The 23,707-nt window shown below is 37.1% G+C and overlaps 1 protein-coding gene across 2 annotated transcripts in view; it reads right to left on the reverse strand.

Moving 5' to 3' along the window:
• LOC124712433 (mitochondrial coenzyme A transporter SLC25A42) overlaps window positions 1-23,707 on the reverse strand; it is a 213,088-nt gene that overhangs the window by 10,523 nt on the left and 178,858 nt on the right. For both annotated transcript variants that reach the window (XR_007005579.1, XM_047242732.1), the window contains exon 7: window positions 12,654-12,831. Coding sequence is in view for 1 of the 2 variants with exons in the window: in XM_047242732.1 (XP_047098688.1) it covers window positions 12,654-12,831 (178 nt within the window). In the remaining variant the exon portion in view is untranslated. The remainder of the gene's footprint in view (window positions 1-12,653; window positions 12,832-23,707) is intronic.

Genomic DNA, 23,707 nt, shown 5'->3' on the forward strand with positions numbered 1-23,707 from the left:
ATCACTATTTTTCATTATACATCAGGGTCCAAGGCTTTATGACAAAATACATGCTAGTCTGAACATATCCAGCAGAACTGCATTTAAGTGCAGGCTACCTAGTTTTTGTGCATAAAACTGTCTAAGTTGCTTAATATAAGTTTATATTTTTATTTATAACAATATATTTTTATTTATAACATCATTTTGGCTACTGCTGTCATCAAACCAGAACTTATAATTCATAAAACAATGTTCAGCGACACTGTTAGTTTTTAACTGATACTGACACTGAACCTTGTTTTACAAGTTAAAAGTTTGATGACAGCAGTAGCCAGAATCATGTTTTAATGTATTAAAATGATCTAGATGGTTTTATTCACAAAATATTCCCAGTGATCTTACACTCATAACTGAATTTACGTTGCAGCTTAAGGGGCTGCACAACAAATTTAAAAAAAAAAGTCTGTTTTAATACTGTAGTTCAAGTCCACTTCATAATCACAAAAGACATTGATGTAATTATTTTTTGTATTATTTTGTTTGTTGTGAGAAACAAACTTTCAAGTCAACACAGGACATCACATAAAACATTTGCTGAAGGGTATATATTCAGGCCAACTCCAACTATACATAGCAAAAACAAAATGAAAAATTTATCTTATTGCTGAATGTCATGTCAGCAACTGCACAACATTTTCCTTAAATAAAGATGAATCAAAATCTTCACCACTACAGAGTCTGCAGCTGCGATGAAATTTTTTAAATGATTTTTTGACACTTTTAGCTGATTTTTCTTTATTTGAAATGTTAGGTGAAAGCATCACCAAATCATTCAAAAAATATAATAAAATTATCTAAATTTGTCAAAAATTTCTCAAGCAATCAGTTTTGTTAAATTTGAATTGTCAGTATGATTTTATTTTATTTTTGTCATCTTTTGTAGTGTAATTAATTGTGCTTAATATACAATGCAGTGCTAACTTTGGACAATTGGTGAAGCAAGGAAAAAGCTAACATTTTAATTCTGGCCCTCTTTGATAAACTTTTGCACTGCCACTGATTACAAATTATCTAACAACTAAAACAAAAATGAACATTATCCTCATTAAAAATCTATCCTACTTTCTGATTAGCCAGCTTATTATTTGCCATTCTCATTACACCATATATTACTGCTGTGATGCATACAGCCCTTGGTATATTGAACTATGAACTTTACCTTTTCAGAACACTTTAAGGAAGTACATAAACATGTTCATCACACCTTTCCATTTCAGGTATGGAAAATTATATTCGAGAGATAAGATTAGATTAGTACTTGTTCCATACATCATAAATAGTCAGACTTTTGATGCTATTAGTTAAGTGACCAAAGACTTTTGTGTCAGCATAATTTACCCCCTTCTGACCCAAAGTTAGATTTAACCTTGAGTAGTGAAGATCATCCTTTCTCCAAGTGTTCTACCCATCTACACTTCTATTACTTTTGAATCCGTTTGGATTGTCAATAACAAATTTCTTAGGAGAATATACATATTGTGAGGCTACAGTGAAGACCTCTAGGTCTTTAAACAAGTGTTTGCAGGATGATCTTGGATGAGCTCCAGCAATTACTCTGATTACACGCTTTTGTGCAATGAACACTCTTTTACTCAATGACGAGTTATCCCAGAATATGATGCTATACGAAAGTATAGAATGAAAATAGGTGTGGTAAACTAATTTACTCACATGTATATTGCCAAAATTTGCAAGACCCTAATAGCATAAGTAGCTGAACTCAAATGTTTCAGCAGATCTTCAGTGTGTTTTTTTTCCAGTTCAACCCTTCATCAATGCATACACCAAGAAATTTGGAATATTCTACCGTAGCAACTGATTTCTGATTGAAGTCTATATTTATTAATGGTGTCATTCCATTTACTGTGTGGAACTGTATGTACTGTGTTCTGTCAAAGTTTAATGAGAGCCCATTTGCAGAGAACCACTTAATGACTTTCTGAAAAACATCATTTACAATTTCATCACTTAATTCTTGTCTGTTGGGTGTGATAGCTACACTTGTGTCATCGGCAAAAAGTAGCAGCTTTGCATCTTCGTGAATACAGAATGGCAAGTCATTAATATATATTAAGAACAGTGAGGACTCAAGACCGAACCTTGCGGCACCCCATTCTTGATTGTTCCCAGTTTGAGAAATCACCAGTTTTTTGCATATTATGTGAACTGCTTATTCCAACTTTCTGCACTCTTCCAGTTAGGGATGATTTAAATCATTTGAGCACTGTCCCATGCATACCACAGTACTTGAGTTATCTAGAAGTATTCCATGATTTACACAATCAAAAGCATTTGATGTTGTTGTTGTTGTTGTTGTTGTTGTTGCTATTGTGGTCTTCAGTCCTGAGACTGGTTTGATGCAGCTGTCCATGCTACTCTATCCTGTGCAAGCTGCTTCATCTCCCAGTACTTACTGCAACCTACATCCTTCTGAATCTGCTTAGTGTATTCATTTCTTGGTCTCCCTCTACGATTTTTACCCTCCACGCTGCCCTCCAATGCTAAATTTATGATTCCTTGATGCCTCAAAACATGTCCCACCAACCGATCCCTTCTTCTAGTCAAGTTAAGCCACAAACTTCTCTTCTCCCCAATCCTATTCAATACCTCCTCATTAGTTACGTGATCTACCCACCTTATCTTCAGCATTCTTCTGTAGCACCACATTTCGAAAGCTTCTACTCTCTTCTTGTCCAAACTATTTATCGTCCATGTTTCACTTCCATACATGGCTACACTCCATACAAATACTTTCAGAAACGACTTCCTGACAATCTATACTCAATGTTAACAAATTCTTCTTCAGAAACACTTTCCTTGCCATTGCCAGTCTACATTTTATATCCTCTCTACTTCGACCATCATCAGTTATTTTACTCCCTAAATAGAAAAACTCCTTTACTACTTTAAGTGTCTCATTTCCTAATCTAATTCCCTCAGCATCACCCGATTTAATTTGACTACATTCCATTATCCTCGTTTTGCTTCTGTTGATGTTCATCTTATATCCTCCTTTCAAGACACTGTCCATTCCGTTCAACAGCTCTTCCAAGTCCTTTGCTGTCTCTGACAGAATTACAATGTCATCAGCGAACCTCAAAGTTTTTACTTCTTCTCCATGAATTTTAATACCTACTCCGAATTTTTCTTTTGTTTCCTTTACTGCTTGTTACATATACAGATTGAATAACATCGGGGAGAGGCTACAACCCTGTCTCACTCCTTTCCCAACCACTGCTTCCCTTTCATGCCCCTCGACTCTTATAACTGCCATCTGGTTTCTGTACAAATTGTAAATAGCCTTTTGCTACCTGTATTTTACCCCTGCCACCTTCAGAATTTGAAAGAGAGTATTCCAGTTAAGATTGTCAAAAGCTTTCTCTAAGTCTACAAATGCTAGAAACGTAGGTTTGCCTTTTCTTAATCTTTCTTCTAAGATAAGTCGTAAGGTTAGTATTGCCTCACGTGTTCCAACATTTCTACAGAATCCAAACTGGTCTTCCCCGAGGTCCGCTTCTACAAGTTTTTCCATTCGTCTGTAAAGAATTCGCGTTAGTATTTTGCAGCAGTGACATATTAAACTGATAGTTCGGTAATTTTCACATCTGTCACCACCTGCTTTCTTTGAGATTGGAATTATTATATTCTTCTTGAAGTCTGAGGGTATTTTGCCTGTGTCGTACATCTTGCTCACCAGATGGTAGAGTTTTGACATGACTGGCTCTCCCAAGGGCGTCAGTAGTTCTAATGGAATGTTGTCTACTCCCGTGGCCTTGTTTCGACTCAGGTCTTTCAGTGCTCTGTCAAATTCTTCACGCAGTATCTTATCTCCCATTTCGTCTTCATCTACATCCTCTTACATTTCCATAATATTGTCTTCAAGTACATTGCCCTTGTATAAACCCTCTATATACTCCTTCCACCTTTCTGCCTTCCCTTCCTTGCTTAGTACTGGGTTTCCATCTGAGCTCTTGATATTCATACAAGTGGTTCTCTTTTCTCCAAAGGTCTCTTTAATTTTCCTGTAGGCAGTATCTATCTTACTCCTAGTGAGACAAGCCTCTACATCCTTACATTTGTCCTCTAGCCATCCCTGCTTAGCCATTTTGCACTTCCTGTCGATCTCATTTTTGAGACGTTTGTATTCCTTTTTGCCTGCTTCATTTACTGCATTTTTATATTTTCTCCTTTCATCAATTAAATTCAATATTTCTTCTGTTACCCAAGGATTTCTATTAGCCCTCGTCTTTTTACCTACTTGATCGTCTGCTGCCTTCACTACTTCATCCCTCAGAGCTACCCATTCTTTTTCTACTGTATTTCTTTCCCCCATTCCTGTCAGTTGTTCCCTTATGCTCTCCCTGAAACTCTCTACAACCTCTGGTACTTTCAGTTTATCCAGGTCCCATCCCCTTAAATTCCCACCTTTTTGCAGTTTCTTCAGTTTCAATCTGCAGTTCATAACCAATAGACTGTGGTCAGAATCCACATCTGCCCCTGGAAATGTCTTACAATTTAAAACCTGGTTCCTAAATCTCTGTCTTACCATTATATAATCTATCTGATACCTTTTAGTATCTCCAGGATTCTTCCAGGTATACAACCTTCTTTTATGATTCTTGAACCAAGTGTTAGTTATGATTAAGTTATGCTCTGTGCAAAATTCTACAAGGCGGCTTCCTCTTTCATTTCTTCCCCCCAATCCATATTCACCTACTATGTTTCCTTCTCTCCCTTTTCCTACTGACGAATTCCAGTCACCCATGACTATTAAATTTTCGTCTCCCTTCACTACCTGAATAATTTCTTTTATCTCATCATACATTTCTACATCTACATCTACATTCTACATCTACATCTACATCGATACTCCGCAAGCCACCCAACGGTGTGTGGCGGAGGGCACTTTACGTGCCACTGTCATTACCTCCCTTTCCTGTTCCAGTCGCGTATGGTTCGCGGGAAGAACGACTGTCTGAAAGCCTCCGTGCGCGCTCTATTCTCTCTAATTTTACATTCGTGATCTCCTCGGGAGGGATAAGTAGGGGGAAGCAATATATTCGATACCTCATCCAGAAACGCACCCTCTCGAAACCTGGCGAGCAAGCTACACCGCGATGCAGAGCACCTCTCTTGCAGAGTCTGCCACTTGAGTTTATTAAACATCTCCGTAACGCTATCACGGTTACCAAATAACCCTGTGACGAAACGCGCCACTCTATTTCTTCATCATCTGCAAAGCTAGTTGGCATATAAACTTGTACTACTGTTCACTATGTTATTTGTAGTAGCTTACCCGAGCTATTTTTTTTATTCATTATTAAACCTACTCCTGCATTACCCCAATTTGATTTTGTATTTATAACCCTGTATTCACCTGACCAAAAGTCTTGTTCCTCCTGCCACCGAACTTCACTAATTCCCCCCATGAACCATGGACCTTGCCGTTGGTGGGGAGGCTTGCGTGCCTCAGCGATCCAGATGGCCGTACCGTAGGTGCAACCAAAACGGAGGGGTATCTGTTGAGAGGCCAGACAAACATGTGGTTCCTGAAGAGGGGCAGCAGCCTTTTCAGTAGTTGCAGGGGCAACAGTCTGGATGATTGACTGATTTGGCCCTGTAACAATAACCAAAACGGCCTTGCTGTTGTGGTACTGTGAATGGCTGAAAGCAAGGGGGAACTACAGCCGTATTTTTTCCCCGAGGACATGCAGCTTTACTGTATGATTAAATGATGATGGCGTCCTCTTGGGTAAAATATTCCGAAGGTAAAATATTCCGAAGGTAAAATAGTCCCTCATTCAGATCTCTGGGCGGGGACTGCTCAAGAGGATGTCATTATCAGGAGAAAGAAAACTGGCGTTCTACGGATCGGAGCGTGGAATGTCAGATCCCTTAATCGGGCAGGTAGGCTAGAAATTTTAAAAAGGGAAATGGATAGGTTAAAGTTAGATATAGTGGGAATTGATAGGTCACAAAAAATCCCAATGGGTGACTTCCAGTTACTCAGAGCATTTACTATTTCATTAGTGAAAGTACATATTGCATTTTCCGTTGAAAAACATTCCTGGAAACCAAACTGACATTTTGTTAAAACTTTATTTTTGCAAAGGTGTGAAGCTACTCTACAATACATTACTTTTTCAAGAATTTTGGATAAGGCAGTCCGAAGAGAGATTGGACGGTAGCTGTTGACATCAGACGTATCCCCTTTTTTATGCAGTGGTTTAATAATGGCACACTTCAGTCTATCTGGGAAAATACCCTGCTTCAGAGAGCTATTACATATGTGGGTAAGAATCCCACTTGTCTCTTGGGAACAAGCTTTTATTATCCTGCTGGAAATGCCATCAATTCCATATGAGCTTTTATTCTTGAGAGAGTTTATTATCTTCCTAGTTTCAGAAGGCGAGGTGGGTGGAATTTCAATTGTATCAAATGGTGTGGGTAAGGCCTCTTCCATTAACTGCCTTGCTTCTTCTAATGAACATTTAGATCCTATTTTCTCTACAACATTTAAAAGATGATTACTCAAATTTTTTCGACTTCCGGCTTCTTGTTTGTCAAGTTTCCATTGGCTTTGATGGTAATGCCGTCATCCTGTACTCTTGGTTGCCCTGTCTCCCTTGTAATAATATTCCAAATTGTTTTGATTTTGTTATCAGAGGTATTAATCTCAGATATGATGCACATGCTTCTGGACTTCTTAATAACTTTTCTTAATGTAGCACAGTAGTTTTTATAATATTTGGCTGTTTCTGGGTCATTACTCTTTCTTGTTGTTAGACACAGTTCCCTTTTGTGGTTACAAGATTTTTTATTCCTTCAGTAAGCCAAGGTTTTTTGCATGGTTCCTTATAATTAGATTTAACTATTTTCTTGGGGAAACACTTTTCAAATTCTCTTACAAGTGTATCATGAAATACATTATATTTTAAATTAGCATTGGGTTCCTTATACACCTCATTCCAGTCTAACTGCTGAAGATTTTCTCTGAAATTTTTAATTGTTGAGTCATTAATTGAACACACAACTCTGGAGGGTAGTTATGAATTACTGAATGGAGCTATGTCATATACTGTAACTAGCTGAGCACCATGATCAGAAAGGCCATTCTCAACAGGACAAGAATTTAAGTTTTTAAACTTATCTTGGTCTATTAAGGTGTTATCTATCAATGTGCTGCTGTCCTTTACTACCCGAGTAGGAAAATTAATGACAGATGTCAAATTGAAAGAACCAAACAAGCCTTCCAGGTCATTCTTCCTATTACACTCTTTCAGTGAATCAACACTGAAGTCCCCACAAATAATAATTTGCTTTCCCCTATCTGACAATAGCACAACAAGGCATCCAAGTTTTCCAGGAATAAATGAAAGTTTCCTGAGGGGGACCTATATACTGTTACAATTATAAAAGAGCCCTCCTTCAGTTTAAGTTCACAGGCACATGCTTCTATTTGTTGCTCTAGACAAAACTTTTTTGTATCCAAGCTTTTTACACAGTGATACTTTTTGACATATATGGCAACTACTCCTCTCACCTTATTCTCTCTACACATATGTGCAACTAGTTTATAACCACTGATATTTACCTTTTCCATATCAGACACAATGTGATGCTCAGACAGGCATAGTATATCTACTGCATAATCAGATTCAATGTCATCCAAACAAACCAGGAGCTCATCTACTTTATTCTTCAATCCCGGAATATTTTGGTGAAAAATGGTAACATTATTTTTTACTTTACTTTTGTGAGAATCTACTTTCTTCTTTAATCCACCAATATTTTGGTTAAATATGGGAACATACAAGGGCGATGTACTTGAGGACAATATTATGGAAATGGAAGAGGATGTAGATGAAGATGAAATGGGAGATACGATACTGCGTGAGGAGTTTGACAGAGCACTGAAAGACCTGAGTCGAAACAAGGCCCCCGGAGTAGACAATATTCCATTGGAACTACTGACGGCCGTGGGAGACCCAGTCCTGACAAAACTCTACCATCTGGTGAGCAAGATGTATGAAACAGGCGAAATACCCTCAGACTTCAAGAAGAATATAATAATTCCAATCCCAAAGAAAGCAGGTGTTGACAGATGTGAAAATTACCGAACTATCAGCTTAATAAGTCACAGCTGCAAAATACTAACACGAATTCTTTACAGACGAATGGAAAAACTAGTAGAAGCCAACCTCGGGGAAGATCAGTTCGGATTCCGTAGAAACACTGGAACACGTGAGGCAATACTGACCTTACGACTTATCTTAGAAGAAAGATTAAGGAAAGGCAAACCTACGTTTCTAGCATTTGTAGACTTAGAGAAAGCTTTTGACAATGTTGACTGGAATACTCTCTTTCAAATTCTAAAGGTGGCAGGGGTAAAATACAGGGAGCGAAAGGCTATTTACAATTTGTACAGAAACCAGATGGCAGTTATAAGAGTCGAGGGACATGAAAGGGAAGCAGTGGTTGGGAAGGGAGTAAGACAGGGTTGTAGCCTCTCCCCGATGTTGTTCAATCTGTATATTGAGCAAGCAGTCAAGGAAACAAAAGAAAAATTCGGAGTAGGTATTAAAATTCATGGAGAAGAAATAAAAACTTTGAGGTTCGCTGATGACATTGTAATTCTGTCAGAGACAGCAAAGGACTTGGAAGAGCAGTTGAATGGAATGGACAGTGTCTTGAAAGGAGGATATAAGATGAACATCAACAAAAGCAAAACATGGATAATGGAATGTAGTCTAATTAAGTCGGGTGATGCTTAGGGAATTAGATTAGGAAATGAGGCACTTAAAGTAGTAAAGGAGTTTTGCTATTTGGGGAGCAAAATAACTGATGATGGTCGAAGTAGGGAGGATATAAAATGTAGGCTGGCAATGGCAAGGAAAGCGTTTCTGAAGAAGAGAAATTTGTTAACATCCAGTATTGATTTAAGTGTCAGGAAGTCATTTCTGAAAATATTCGTATGGAGTGTAGCCATGTATGGAAGTGAAACATGGACAATAAATAGTTTGGACAAGAAGAGAATAGAAGCTTTCGAAATGTGGTGCTACAGAAGAATGCTGAAGATTATATGGGTAGATCACATAACTAATGAGGAAGTATTGAATAGGATTGGGGAGAAGAGAAGTCTGTGGCACAACTTGACCAGAAGAAGGGATCGGTTGGTAGGACATGTTCTGAGGCATCAAGGGATCACCAATTTAGTATTGGAGGGCAGCGTGGAGGGTAAAAATCGTAGAGGGAGACCAAGAGATGAATACACTAAGCAGATTCAGAAGGATGTAGGTTGCAGTAGGTACTGGGAGATGAAGAAGCTTGCACAGGATAGAGTAGCATGGAGAGCTGCATCAAACCAGTCTCAGGACTGAAGACCACAACAACAACATGGGAACATTATTATTTACTTTCCTGTTGTGAGAATCTTGTAAGTTTTGTACCTCTTTAGCACCTACCTGCCTGAACTTCTCATTGGACACTGATATGACTCTAAAAAGAGGTACATCCACGAGTACTAATGTCCCCTCCTATGGATTTCACTAGCAACCCTACCAGTTTATCCTTCCCTTTCCTATTGAGGTGTAGGCCATGCCTTGTGAAATCCCCCCTATAAATAGCCTCGACAGGAAACAATCCAATGTCTGGCAGAGTGGCCACCCTACACAACTGATCCAGCTCCATATTTACCCTCCTGACAGAGCGGTTCAACTGGGGCTGATCATGCCGCACGAAAGCAGGCACCAGCCCAACATCGGTATGGGTCGTTGCAGAGGCTATTTTCACCAGGTCACACTCAATACTGTAACCCTGATCCCTATCAATACTGTTTCCCACTCCACCCACTATCATCACATGATCCTGCTTTGAGAAACCCTTGCACAGGGAACCTGGCTAAGACATGCACTTGCCTTTGCCTTGAAAAAGTCTATGATCTGGTACCTGTCACCTAATTTTTCCTGCAAAATCTGGCCTACACCTCTTCCATGGCTGCTACTTAGCAACACAAATTTCCTCTTACTTTCTACTTTTTTTGAAACAGTTGGTTTCCTAGTGAGATTCTGTTGCATCTTAACTACATCTACTTCTACTGGAGCCTCTTCCTTACTTAACTGTGGTAGCAAGGCAAATCTATTGGTTGTGCCAATTGGGAAACTGTCAGACACTGTCATCTTTCTGCGGCCTCTGTTCCCAGCTACCACTTCCCACCACTGTTTATCCTCCTCCCCCCTTACCCTCTTCAGTTTCTCCCTTGCTCTGTCCAAATCAGCCTGAAGGGCTCTAATTTTCTCCTCCTGTTCAGCTATAATCCTATCTCTTGAGCAAACCCTGCAAGAGAATGGAAGAGTCTCGTTTGCTTCACCAGTTCCCACGCTGCTACAATTTCCCCAATGAAACCACCTGTCACAACAGTAGCACAAAACCCCTGAACTAACTTTCCTACTGCAGCTTACACACTTAGTATCCATGGTAGTTTGGAAATTAGTTAAGAGATTTACTAAGTGATAATGATAATACATTAAATACAGATGCAAAAGGACATTAAATATGTTTTGGAAACTAATATGCAAGTAAACTATTACCAAATGCACTTAAATTTGTGGTATAATGCTAAATATGCACGATCAAAAATTAGGCATAAACAGCTGAATGTAACCAAAATGAACTTTTTGTGATTACTGGAAGAATACGCAAGTAAAAGAAAAACCTTTAATGGAAAGCTCGAAGAGCATACTAATGAACGTAATTAAATAGTTAATCTATACCAAATGCAAATTGCGGTATAACACTAATTATGCACACTCGGAAAGTAAGGCAAAGTCACGAAATATAAACAGAACTAACTTTTCATGATTACTGGAACACTACGCAAATAAAAGAAAAACTTTTAATGGTGAGCTTGAACAGTACACTAGAGAACATATTTAATTAGTTAAAAGTGCTCAACTACAATTAACTACAACCTAAATTACTTATCTTTCATGACAGCTCTGTCTCCATGCGCGAGGCCTTGTGCAGGGCTACCAACACCAATGAGACTGCAGTCATGTGTGTGTGTGCGAGTTGCATTTGTGTGAGTGTGTATGTGTGTGTTTGTCATCTAACGATGTACAACCTCCTATATGCTCTGGCATGCCAGAGTTTTGCCCTTACAGTTCAGTATGACTGCCTGACAAGACTACTCGCATTTTGCCAACGACAAATCAAAATTACCATCTCTTAACTCGTGGATATTTTGGGGTTTAATGATATACACCAATGATTTAACATGCTGCAAAGAAAAAAAAAATTGCAAAGGGCTAAGTCACATGATCATGATGGTCATTGTTGGTCAGTATTATGCAAGAAGAGGCGATTCTGAAACTGCCATGGAGTAACTTAATCATTTTGGCACCATCTTGCAGAAACCATAACTATTGAACATCAATTCCATTAAAACGAGGCCATTAATTTCTTATCACATGATATTTGTTTCCATTAACTGTTACAGCTTGTCCTGCTTCATGTGGACATGTGGAGTAGGGGGGGGGGGGGGGGGGGAGAATTGTGCTGACGATGCTGTCCACTGAAAAGCCACAGCAAGCTGTGACTCACTGTAGATGCATGCCCTCTCTTGAACCACAAAAAGATTCTCTGACCTCAGATACTGCACTGCTGTTTATTCATAAATCAATTTAAGTGGAAGTGCACCTTGTGACTAAAGATTACGTTCCTCACAAAGTCATTTCCTGAGAAACCATTCAACAAAATATCTCCTCCTCATTTTCAGCAGTTGTGTAAACTGGATTCTGTATGGGTGGTAATGTGAGATCATACCAGAGAATTCATCATACTGAAGAAAATTCTCTCCCAGATTCTTGGGAATGGGGAAGAACTGACTTCACTGGACTAACAGCCACATTGTCACAAGCTTTGACAACGTTTCACACAAATCTGCCAGAACGAATGTGCCCAGAACTCAATGTTCACTGTTGAAGTGGTTTCATTGTCTCACATTTGCTGCATAACTTTCTCTGTTCTGATAAAATGTTTTCACTATCAGTGCACAGTAGTGAATTTCTCCTTAGTTTGACACACAATGAAGAAATACAAGAAATTCAGACTAAAGTAACAATTGGAATGTTTATGGAAATTGAAATGATACACAAATCATGGTCAAGAGACAAACAAAAGTATACTACGCGATTCAAAATCAGCTTGCATTTTGAAGGATGCAAATCTTGTTTCAAATTAAAAATTTCCATTTTGATTGCTGCTATGTATTCAAAGTGGACTAAAATATTGTTCATGTAATACTTTAAAAGCAATCAACTGCTGTTATGCAGATTTTCAATTGCTAAAACAGATATTGCAGGCAAAATTAAACTTAATATTGAAGAAGTAATTCATCAATGTCAGGTTAAACAAACAAACAAACAAACAAAGAGCCACAAAACTGATTAAAATTACAGATTAACAGCATCTTTTTACCTGAAATATATTTTCAAGTAGTTTTAAGATGTGAGATACTATGAAAACTTCTGGCAATAAGACAGCCAACAAAAATTTTCAGCAATGAATTACATTTGATTAAGTAAAATTAATAAAAACAGTTCTTTTGTCACCTGTATATTTTTTGGAGTGTTCCCAAAATTGTTTGATACTGAGTATTAGTTAATGAAGACGTCTGCATTCTTCTCCGAACAATGTCGAGTGGATATGACGACGACTGACCCAGCATTCCAGCAACTGCACCAAACAACAAGCTTGCTATGGCATTAGGACTGGAGCTGCCTGTATACTCTGAAATACAAAAATTACTGTACATATGATTTTTACTAACTATGTGACAACAACATACATCTTAGATAAAACATTACCACCACCAATTACCACCACCACCACCACCACCACCACCACCACCACCACCATTATTATTATTATTATTATTATTATTATTATTATTATTATTATTATTATTATTATTATTATTATTATTATTTTTTTTTTTTTTTTTTTTTTCTCTTTCCTTTCTCAGACGTTATGTCTGGATAAAAATGGAAAGTGACGCGGACCTTGATCAAGCGTGACTTCCTTTTAACTGTACGGTCTATGTTACATTGCACTTACGAACTTTCAGGTAATTGAACATGTATCAATAATTACAGATTTCTGTAGTTGTATATATAATTTTGGATGTAGCTATATTGCGTTGATGTACTGGTGGATATTGTGTGGTATGACTCCGGTAGTTGATAGTATAATTGGTATAATGTCAACTTTATCCTGATGCCACATGTCCTTGACTTCCTCACCCAGTTGGATGTATTTTTCAATTTTTTTCTCCTGTTTTCTTCTGTATATTTGTTGTACTGGGTAAGGATATTTCGATTAGTTTTGTCAATTTCTTCTTTTTATTGGTGAGTATGATGTCAAGTTTGTTATGTGGTGTTGGTTTATCTGTTATAATGGTTCTGTTCCAGTATAATTTGTATTCATCATTCTCCAGTACATTTTGTGGTGCATACTTGTATGTGGGAACTTGTTTTATTAGTTTATGTTGTATGGCAAGTAGTTGATGTATTATTTTTGCTACATTGTCATGTTTTCTGGGGTATTCTGTATTTGCTAGTTTTGTACATCTGCTTGTGATGTAATCTTTAATAATATGCTTGCTGTAATATCTGGTGTTTATTGTTTGAACCTGTATTGCAATCATGAATCCTTCCATCTCACTGTATATATTGCCTTTTCTTAGCCATGTGTTGGATGTGTCTTGATCGCTGTGTGGCTGTGTTAGATGATATGGGTGCTTGCCATTTAGTGTTTTCTTTTTCCAATTTACTTTCTCCATATCTGTTGATGTTATGTGATCTAGAGGGTTGTAGAAGTGGTTATGAAATTGCAGTGGTGTAGCCGATGTATTTATATGAGTGATTGCTTTGTGTATTTTGCTAGTTTCTGCTCGTTCTAGAAAGAATTTTCTTAAATTGTCTATCTGTCCATAATGTAGGTTTTTTATGTCGATAAATCCCCTTCCTCCTTCCTTTCTGCTTAATGTGAATCTTTCTGTTGCTGAATGTATGTGATGTATTCTATATTTGTGGCATTGTGATCGTGTAAGTGTATTGAGTGCTTCTAGGTCTGTGTTACTCCATTTCACTACTCCAAATGAGTAGGTCAATATTGGTATAGCATAAGTATTTATAGCTTGTTTCTTGCTGTCAATTCTGTTTTCAGTATTTTTGTTAGTCTTTGTCTATATTTTTCTTTTAGTTCTTCTTTAATATTTGTATTATCTATTCCTATTTTTTGTCTGTATCCTAGATATTTATACGCATCTGTTTTTTCCATCGCTTCTATGCAGTCGCTGTGGTTATACAATATGTAATCTTCTTGTTTAGTGTGTTTTCCCTTGACTATGCTATTTTTTCTTACATTTGTCTGTTCCAAAAGCCATATTTATATCATTGCTGAATACTTCTGTTATCTTTAGTAATTGGTTGAGTTGTTGATTTGTTGCTGCCAGTAGTTTTAGATCATCCTTGTATAGCAAATGTGTGATTTTGTGTGGATATGTTCCAGTAATATTATATCCATAATTTGTATTATTTAGCATGTTGGATAGTGGGTTCAGAGCAAGACAGAACCAGAAAGGACTTAATGAGTCTCCTTGGTATATTCCACACTTAATCTGTATTGGCTGTGATGTGATATTATTTGAATTTGTTTGGATATTAAGTGTGGTTTTCCAATTTTTCATTAGTATGTTTAGGAACTGTATCAATTTAGGATCTACTTTGTATATTTCCAATATCTGTAGCAACCATGAGTGGGGTATACTATCAAAAGCTTTTTGGTAATCAATGTATGCTTAGTGTAGCGACCTTTGTTTAGTTTTAGCCTGATATGTCACCTCTGCATCTATTATCAGTTGCTCTTTACATCCTCGTGCTCCTTTGCAACAGCCTTTTTGTTCTTCATTTATAATTTTGTTCTGTGTTGTATTGTCATTAATTTCTGTTTAATGACTGAAGTTAATATTTTGTATATTGTTGGTAGGCATGTTATGGGGCAATATTTAGCTGGGTTCGCTGTGTCTGCTTGACCTTTAGGTTTCAGATATGTTATTCTGTGTGTTAGTGTATCAGGGAATGTGTATGGGTCTGCAATGTAACTGTTAAATAATTTAGTTAGATGTGAATGTGTTGAGGTGAACTTCTTTAACCAGAAATTTGCTATTTTATCATTTCCAGGGGCTTTCCAATTGTGAGTAGAATTAATTGCTTGCGTGACTTCATGTTGCAAAATTATCACTTCAGGCATTTGTGGTATCATCTTGTATGTGTCTGTTTCTGCTTGTATCCACCATGCATGCCTGTTATGTTGTACCGGGTTTGACCATATGTTGCTCCAGAAGTGTTCCATGTCTGCTATGTTTGGTGGATTGTCTATTTTAATGTGTGTGTTATCTATTGTCTGGTAAAATTTCTTTTGGTTTGTGTTGAATGTTTGGTTTTGTTTCCTTCTATTTTCACTTTTTTTGTATCTTCTGAGTCGTTTGGCTAATGCTTGTAATTTCTGCTTCTTTTCGTCTAATTGCTCTGTCGCTTCTTGTTGTGAGATTTTACCTAACCTTTTTCGTTTTTTTTTCCGAGATTTGATTTCTTATAAATTGTGTTAGCTGTCCGATGTCTTTTCTCAGTTTTTCTATTTTGATCTGTAGCCTGTGTTGCCATGCTGGTTTTGTGGGTTTCTTCTGTGTGTTGGTTGGTTCTGATCTCCTCCTAGTGTGTATATTTAGTGTAGTGAGTGCTCCTATATAAACCAGTAGTTGTAACTCTTCCATAGTTGTATTTTCATTTATTTTGTTGTGTATGATTGTGTTGATAGTTTTTATTGTTGTTTCGACTTGTGGGTTATTTGGTGGTCTATGCAAGAATGGTCTAATGTCTGTATTTGTGTCTTTGTATTCTATATATGTTAGCTGGAATTTTTCTTCTATATCTAACATCTGTGTCACTTCGTGTTCTATTTGTGCTTGTTCTGGTGGCTGTCTTAAGATTTCGTTTTCCTCCGATTGTTTAATTGGTGCGTGTTGTTCTTTGTTTGTTTGCTCTGGGATGTTTGAGTCCATTACTGTATTTTCTTCTTCTTCTGATTGCACATTATTTTGTTCCAGTATTTGTTGTACTTGTTGTTTGATGTTTTCTAATTCTGACTGGGGTATCCTGTTATATTTTATTATTACACGGATCTGATCAGCTGTTCGTTGTTCTGTTAAAAATTTTAATTCTGGGTATCTGGTAATAAATGTTGTGTGTACTTGTGATCTGTATCCAGTTGTGTTGGTTCCTAGGTTTGTTGCTTGGTAATAACAGAACATGAGGTGTCGATTAACTTCATCTGACCATCTCATCCTCTGTCTTTGTTTTCCTTCTAGGGTGGTTGCAGGAAGCATATCCTGCAAAACACCTCTATTTGGATTTAAATCCTTTTCCACTTGGCTAGCAGTGTCGCTACCATTGTGGGCGGGCATAGGGTTCAAGCGTCGTCCCCGACCATGACGGCGCTTGTCCGAGGCTTCTTTAGTTCTGTCCTGAACCAACTAATCACACTAAAAGGGGGGTTAGCCCTATTAGTGGTTTGTTCTTTTCGTCGCCATTTACGACTGGCAGAACATACCGGAGGCCTATTCTTTTCCCGGGCCTCCACGGGGATTATTATTACTGTTATTATTACTGTTATTATTACTGCTATTATTATTATTACTGTTATTATTATTATTATTACTGTTATTATTATTATTATTATTATTATTATTGTTATTATTATTATTACATAATTGAAATTTACATTAGAATTCATGACTCATTAGTACTAGACCATAACATCTGATTTGTGAAATACTTTCATCTTTTGCTAATGAATGCTTGGTATAAAACTCTCCCTCTCTTTAATCTTCCCTCCCTCCCTCCCCTCCCCCCCCCCCCTATTCACTCTCAGTGTGGGGAGGTGTTAAGCAGAACACACATTTTGTTCCCTGAAGAGGGATGGGATGATGGGTGGTGGGTGGGGGGACACACTAATGAGGAAGAGTAAATCAGTTTTTTTGTCATGTCAACTTTATGAAATTTCACTTAGAACTTTTTATATGAACACATTGCTTGGCATCAGTTCTTCCCCAAAAATATACAAGTCCATTACAGTTAGAAGTCGCAAAAATGCAAAAAATATTTCAGGTATTACTGGAAGCTTTAGATAGTTCTGTAATACTGATTTAATTAATTTATTCTGAAAGGTCGTTTCTTTCAAATGTTATCTCAAATGACACCTGCCGTTTCCCAAACAAGTTATTCACTTCAATCTGCATTTACATCTACACTCTGCAGACCACTGTTAAGCGCACAGCAGAGAGTACATCCCATTGCATTCATTATTAGTTTTTCCCCTTATTCAGTTCATGTATGGAGCGTGGGAACAACGATTTTTTTTAAATGCCTCCATGCATACTATAATTAATCTGATTCATCATTTTGATGTATCTTTTTCACTGATACAGACCAATCCCTCCCTCCAGGCCCCCCTTTCAGATGAAGTAATTCTGGCATACATATATAAATACACAGGCATCCCTTGCAGAGACTAGAAGTTTACATTCAGCAGTTACTCTGATCACACTTCTCACTATGGAACTTCGTCATGTCCAGGTAGGAAGTATAATTATGTCTGTGCATGCAATCTTAAGTGAATTCTACTGTTCACTACTACTTGACAAGTAGAAATGATTTCAATTTGTTTTTAAAATTACTGTATCAGGCAGGACACTATTTTTATGGATGTACATTACAGCCCATTTTATATAATGAAACATTTTCTTCTTACTATTTTATTATTAAACATTTTTTTATCTAAATGGAAAACACATTTTATAAAACTTAGGCATGAGCAACAACCACGATTTACATTTCTGGTATTGCCCAGGTTTGCAATGGTTTGCATAATTCATGTGTATAAAGGCAATAAAATGAAAACAAGACAGATGGAAAAATTAAGTTAACTGTTCATTATTTCAAAAGTAATTGCAATAACTGTTAATATAATTATTCATCTAAGACAAGACACTCATTGCCACCATCGAAAAATGTCTGCAGTTGCCTATGGAACCATGAAGCCTGGGAAGCTCTTACACTTCCTCCCTACAGTCCCGATCTCTCCCCATGCAATTTCTACATTTTTGGAGCCCTGAAGAAAGATATTTGTGGCCGTAGAATTGTTTTTGGTGAAGAGGTGCATGTCTTGATAGAATCATGGTTCTGTGGGCAACTGTAAACACTTTTCCATGAAGGCACTGATCTCCTTGTCTCACAGTGGGATAAGTGTGTAAACAGTTATGGCAATTAATTTTGAAATAATGAAAAGTACTTACTTTTTCTATGAATTTCATTTTCATTTGACTGCTGTTACAGGATTGGGTTGAAAATATACAGAAGCTGTAAAATAACAATTAAAGAACCATTTATATTTCAATGGAGACACTATCTTCAGACAATGGCTGGCAGTTCTTACTATTGTTCCACTCTATTTCATTCACATTAAGAACCCACAACAGAGGAAGTAATTTCAGTCGTGGTGTGGATTCAACAAGACTTCTACCTTTTCTCAGCACAGTGTAGTGATTTTCTTCTTGTGATATCACTGTGGGATCTTAATCCAATTTAGAAGTCTTAAAATTTCTGTTTTTGATAAAAAAATAATTTAAAGTCTCCACTGTTCAAAAACAGTACTGCTTAAGTTTACACACAGCCACTCATTTATGTTTTTAACAGTTTTCCTGCATACTTTCTTAGGAACCTCACTTTGTGTGTGTGTGTGTGTGTGTGTGTGTGTGTGTGTGTGTGTGTAAACCACAGTTTTATGTAAAAACAACAAAAATCAGCATTTGGTTCCTTGTAAATTTCATCCCATTCTACCTGTTCCTATATATACTTTTCTTAAAACATTTGTTCTTGCACAGAAATTATGAATTAGGCATATTACAATAGTCATATTTTCTGTTTGTATCAAACATTCAACTAACTCAATAATGAAGACATTTAATGATATCCTGTACACACATTTGCAAAGTCAATCACTTAGAAATTCAAGTAAGTCATTTGTTCTAGCAGATCATGTGACATTGTTGCAGGTTATTTGCTTGGTGCTCATGCTGCTTCATGTGAGTAAAGCTGGAAAAACATCTCTCTGGGCATCTGAAGATCTAAGCCAACCAGAGGCTGCAAATGTATTTCGGCATAACCTCAACAAGATACTACAGAGAGTGTGTGCTACTGTGGATCATATGCATACCTTCTGTTATGTTGTGGCTATAATGGATTCAACAGACATAAAGAAGTATGGCAATTTTTCAATAATTAGTAAAGTTTACATTTTTAATACCGCACTATTAACACCTCAAACATACTTTACCCCAAAAATTTCATATGATCAAACTAATGTAGAAACTGTAAATATATACAGAATACAATTTTTTCCAGGTGCTTGCAAACTACACGTGAAGTATGTAATCAGATCATGCACTCCACCTACTGGGAATGATATCGTCAAGTGTATTCATTACAGACTTCTAAATGTGTTCCTATGTATAATATTACTGAATAAAAATATATTAATAAATGTACTACATTCTGTTTAGCTTATCTAGGTCAGACAACAGCTATCAACATTTTTATTGTTGCTACTATTTTTACTTATTTACAAAGAAAAGCCTGTTGATTGTTTTTAGTAACTTAATGGTTACATGATGAAGTCTTCATATCATACAGAAATTTTCTAAACAGAACATATATATTCTAACACAAAAACGTAACAACCCTATGGGAGATGCATGATGACTGATGGATATAAATTGGAAAACTCTCTTGGCATTTTTCATTGTATAAGTTATTTAATGAAGTCTAGAAACAAACAAACACCTAACAGCAGGTAAGGATGATTTCAAATATGTGAAGTCAACATTCATTATCACTACTAGATAATTTTCTATAAAAATGCATATATTAATATATGGTGTGACATTTGGATTGCATAGGAAATGATTTCATAAATTAAGAGGCACAGACTGCTCAAAAGTCACAGCTGACACTGCAAGAACATTAGCAGCTGTAAGCAATGTTACATGACATAATATGAAAGCAGAACAAAAGCAGTTCTATTAACGAACTGAAGCAAAAAAAACCTGCAATGATTCTTTTTTGTTTTCATTTCATGAACCTCTGGTTTTAATTTTATTTATAGACTATAAATACATCACAAAATACAAAAATCCTTTTTTCATTAATTTTACAAAAAAAGAAGCTACACGATTGTGTGAGCAAGGATTTATTTACATAATAAATGCTGTACAGTTCTCAAGCACAAAGGAGCGTGATTGACAGATTAATTGAGTATTTATCTCATCCAAATATAATTACACTTTTATCTGCCTACTAGAATATAATCATAAATAATTAACTGAAGTCATAGGTTAGAAATAACCAAGAAATCATTAGTAATATGTAGGATACTATCATAATAATATTTGTGTGTGTGAAACATTTTATTTGCACAACCAAAGACAAAAATATACATTATGTTTTTGCAATGGGTTTTGGTTCTACTACATATTGACGGAGAAGTTAGATCATCAATGCCTGGGAAATGGTCATAACCATCTCATGTCCTGTCATCGTAAGGAATAGGGTCAGAAGGATTGCAATATTTGGATATATTACATGCCTGAGCCTCAGTTTCATCCTCTATTTTGATATTACACATTGTTAGGAAGATGCACCATGAGATACTTTCACTAACTGGCACAGCAAGAAACATTTCAGATTCAGTTCTGCTTTGAAGACAACTTTCCTCATCACTCATTTCTTTTATATCACTTACAGGCATTTGTAACAGACAATCAACATTAGCATTGTCGCCTTCAAACAAATCACTGACTTCAGGTGTTTTGTTCAAAATATTCAGGTGGCAAGTGAGATTGTGGTAGGTGAAAAACTAGGGGAAAAGGTCTGAATTTTCATGGCTACAGGTCTTCAAGTAAGCATACTGCTTGCATCCCCTGGCAACAAAATGACCATAAAGTTGCCCTGTTGTCTTATTAGTGGTGTGGGAACAGAAATAGTAACGCCTGCAGGAAGATATCCATTAAGCTAAAGATTGACAACAGTTATTACAAATGTGATATGGAAGTGATGAGAAAATGCTGGTGAGACTGATATCATCCTTCGGAAAAATGTGATTGACTATAGGTCACATATGGTTTGATTTGGTATGGCGATTCTTCATTTAGGTGGTGACCACTCCTCACACAGACGTGAAAATTAACAAAAAAGGCCTGCTTCTTTAGTTCTGACTGATCCGTGTACTACAGTGTTAAAAGTTGATGCCCCTGGAAACCATGCTGGAGAGGTTCTCTTACTGACTGTCAAAATCCAAGAGACTAAAGGAACAGTCTTTTTGGTTGACACGCTCACCCAGAATGATTTCCTTGACAGAATACAGGTGCAAGTAAAGAGAAGTTTATGCACAATAAAACAGTAGAGATGAAAGTTTACAACCCAGCATTCATAGATAATTGTTAGATATGGGACGCAGTGGTAGTTCATGGCAGTATACTGGCTAGTATACAAGAAATGTCCAGAGATGATATACATTTTGCCAAAGAGAGAAAGATTAAGAGAAGAAGCCAATCAGGGAAACACACACAATCATGCCATCTCTTAAAAAGTAGTTGCATAGAAAACTATCACACCTACATGAGCTGGAAGAACATTTGTTGTGTCCAATCCTGGAAGAGTACGCATGGTTTTTAGAAGAATACCAGTACACGGCCACTACGTACCCATTTACTATGAAATTCTTATTGGAAATGCCAGACGTATAGCACAGAAGCCATTTAGTATTCCTTTCTACCAACAATCTTTTGCAGAGGAAAGAGGAAACTATCCAGCAACTACTTGAGGCAGAAATCATCCAGCCATACGTCAGTCTTTGGTTGCCACCTATTGTGGTTGTTATGAAGAAACCAATTAATGGCGAGAAGGCTTATTGCTTAAGCGTAGACAGGAGGGCAGCAAACAAAAGTACTACTACTGACACTTGCCCCTTACCATACATTGACAAAACATTGGACACAGGTTGTAGTATTGGTAGTTTTTCCACTACTGTAGATATGCAGTCAGGTTAGCACCAGATTCCAACAGCCATTCAAGACCATCCAAAGAAATTTTTTATTGGGCCCCCACAGGCTTCTACCAGTTCTTAGGGATGCCTTTTGGGCTGATCCCAGAGATCTGACGATCCATTATTATAGAGATTAAAGCACACCACCTGTTTGGTCTATTCAGATGGCAGTGTTCTCACTGAGCAATTGAGAAGTGTATCAATGATGTTGCCAAACACCCATTTAAGTTTGAAGCTGGGAAAATGTTCCTTTGAAGAGTTACAAGTTCAGGACGTAGAACACATTATTAGCCAGAGTAAAGTCAGATCCATGGTTGACAGAAGCCATAAACAATTTCCCTGCCCCTACTAACGTAAAGGGATTACAGAGTTTCATTGGGCTGATGAATTATCATCAAGATTTGTTAATGACTGTGTTACCTTTACTAAACCTTTAACCAGATTGTTGCTGATAGGAGTAACTTTGGAATGGACTGCAGAATGTGGAACTGCTTTGCAAAGCGTTTAGAGGGGTATTGAGGAGTTCACCTTTATTGGTATAACCTGACTCTGGAAAGCCATATATGCTTTCCTGTTACACTTCGGATTTCACCATAGATGTTATCCTAAGCCAGTACCACATTGGTGGAGGGAAAACTATTTGTTATGCTTCTTGTCAGCTCAACAAGTCTAAAATTAACAGTAGAACCTGGGAAAAAACAGTTGTTATTCCTGATGTTTGGTGTTAACTGTTAAACGTTAATTATGTGGCAGGAAATTCATCATGGTAACTGGCCACACTGCCCTCCTATGGCTCTTGCATCTGAAAGACCCCAGCAGCTGTTTGAAACGTTGGTCTTAAACCAGTGGAGTACGACTATGAAGTTCTCACATTAATTAAAAAAAAAATTAAATGAGAATGCAGATGGCCTCTGTAGAAAGGCCTGAGTGATACAAGAGGACAAAGTGTTCATAACAGAATTGAAAGATGCTCAGAGAAAGGTTTCCAATTGTAAGCAATGTGTTGTGTTGCCAGATTTTGTGCCTGAAGATGGTATATTGCGCGACTAAACTACTCTTCGAAACTGGTTACTACTACCAAAGTCATTTCAATATTTTATCATTGTGCAACACTGTGATAGCACCCAAGCTTGCCATAGTGCCAAAAGGGCTACAAATGCTAACTGCTATTGGTGGCAAGGTCAGCTTCATGATGTAAAAAAAGTATATATGCATGTGCTTGCCGTGCACACAGAGGTGACATCAGGCACTACTTTGAATTCAGTTACAGACCTTGCCAGAGGCCTCTAGGCACTTTGAAATACTGGCCTCCGATATAATGGGTCCTTTCCTCTCTGAAAGAGTGAAAAAAGTACAATATTTCTATTATTGATCATTTTTATTGCTACTCAGTGCTAGCACCAATTGTCAACATAACAGTAGAGACTATGGCTAAAGCATTTGT

This window comes from Schistocerca piceifrons, chromosome 1 (genome assembly GCF_021461385.2).
Source record: "Schistocerca piceifrons isolate TAMUIC-IGC-003096 chromosome 1, iqSchPice1.1, whole genome shotgun sequence".
NCBI lineage: Eukaryota > Metazoa > Arthropoda > Insecta > Orthoptera > Acrididae > Schistocerca > Schistocerca piceifrons.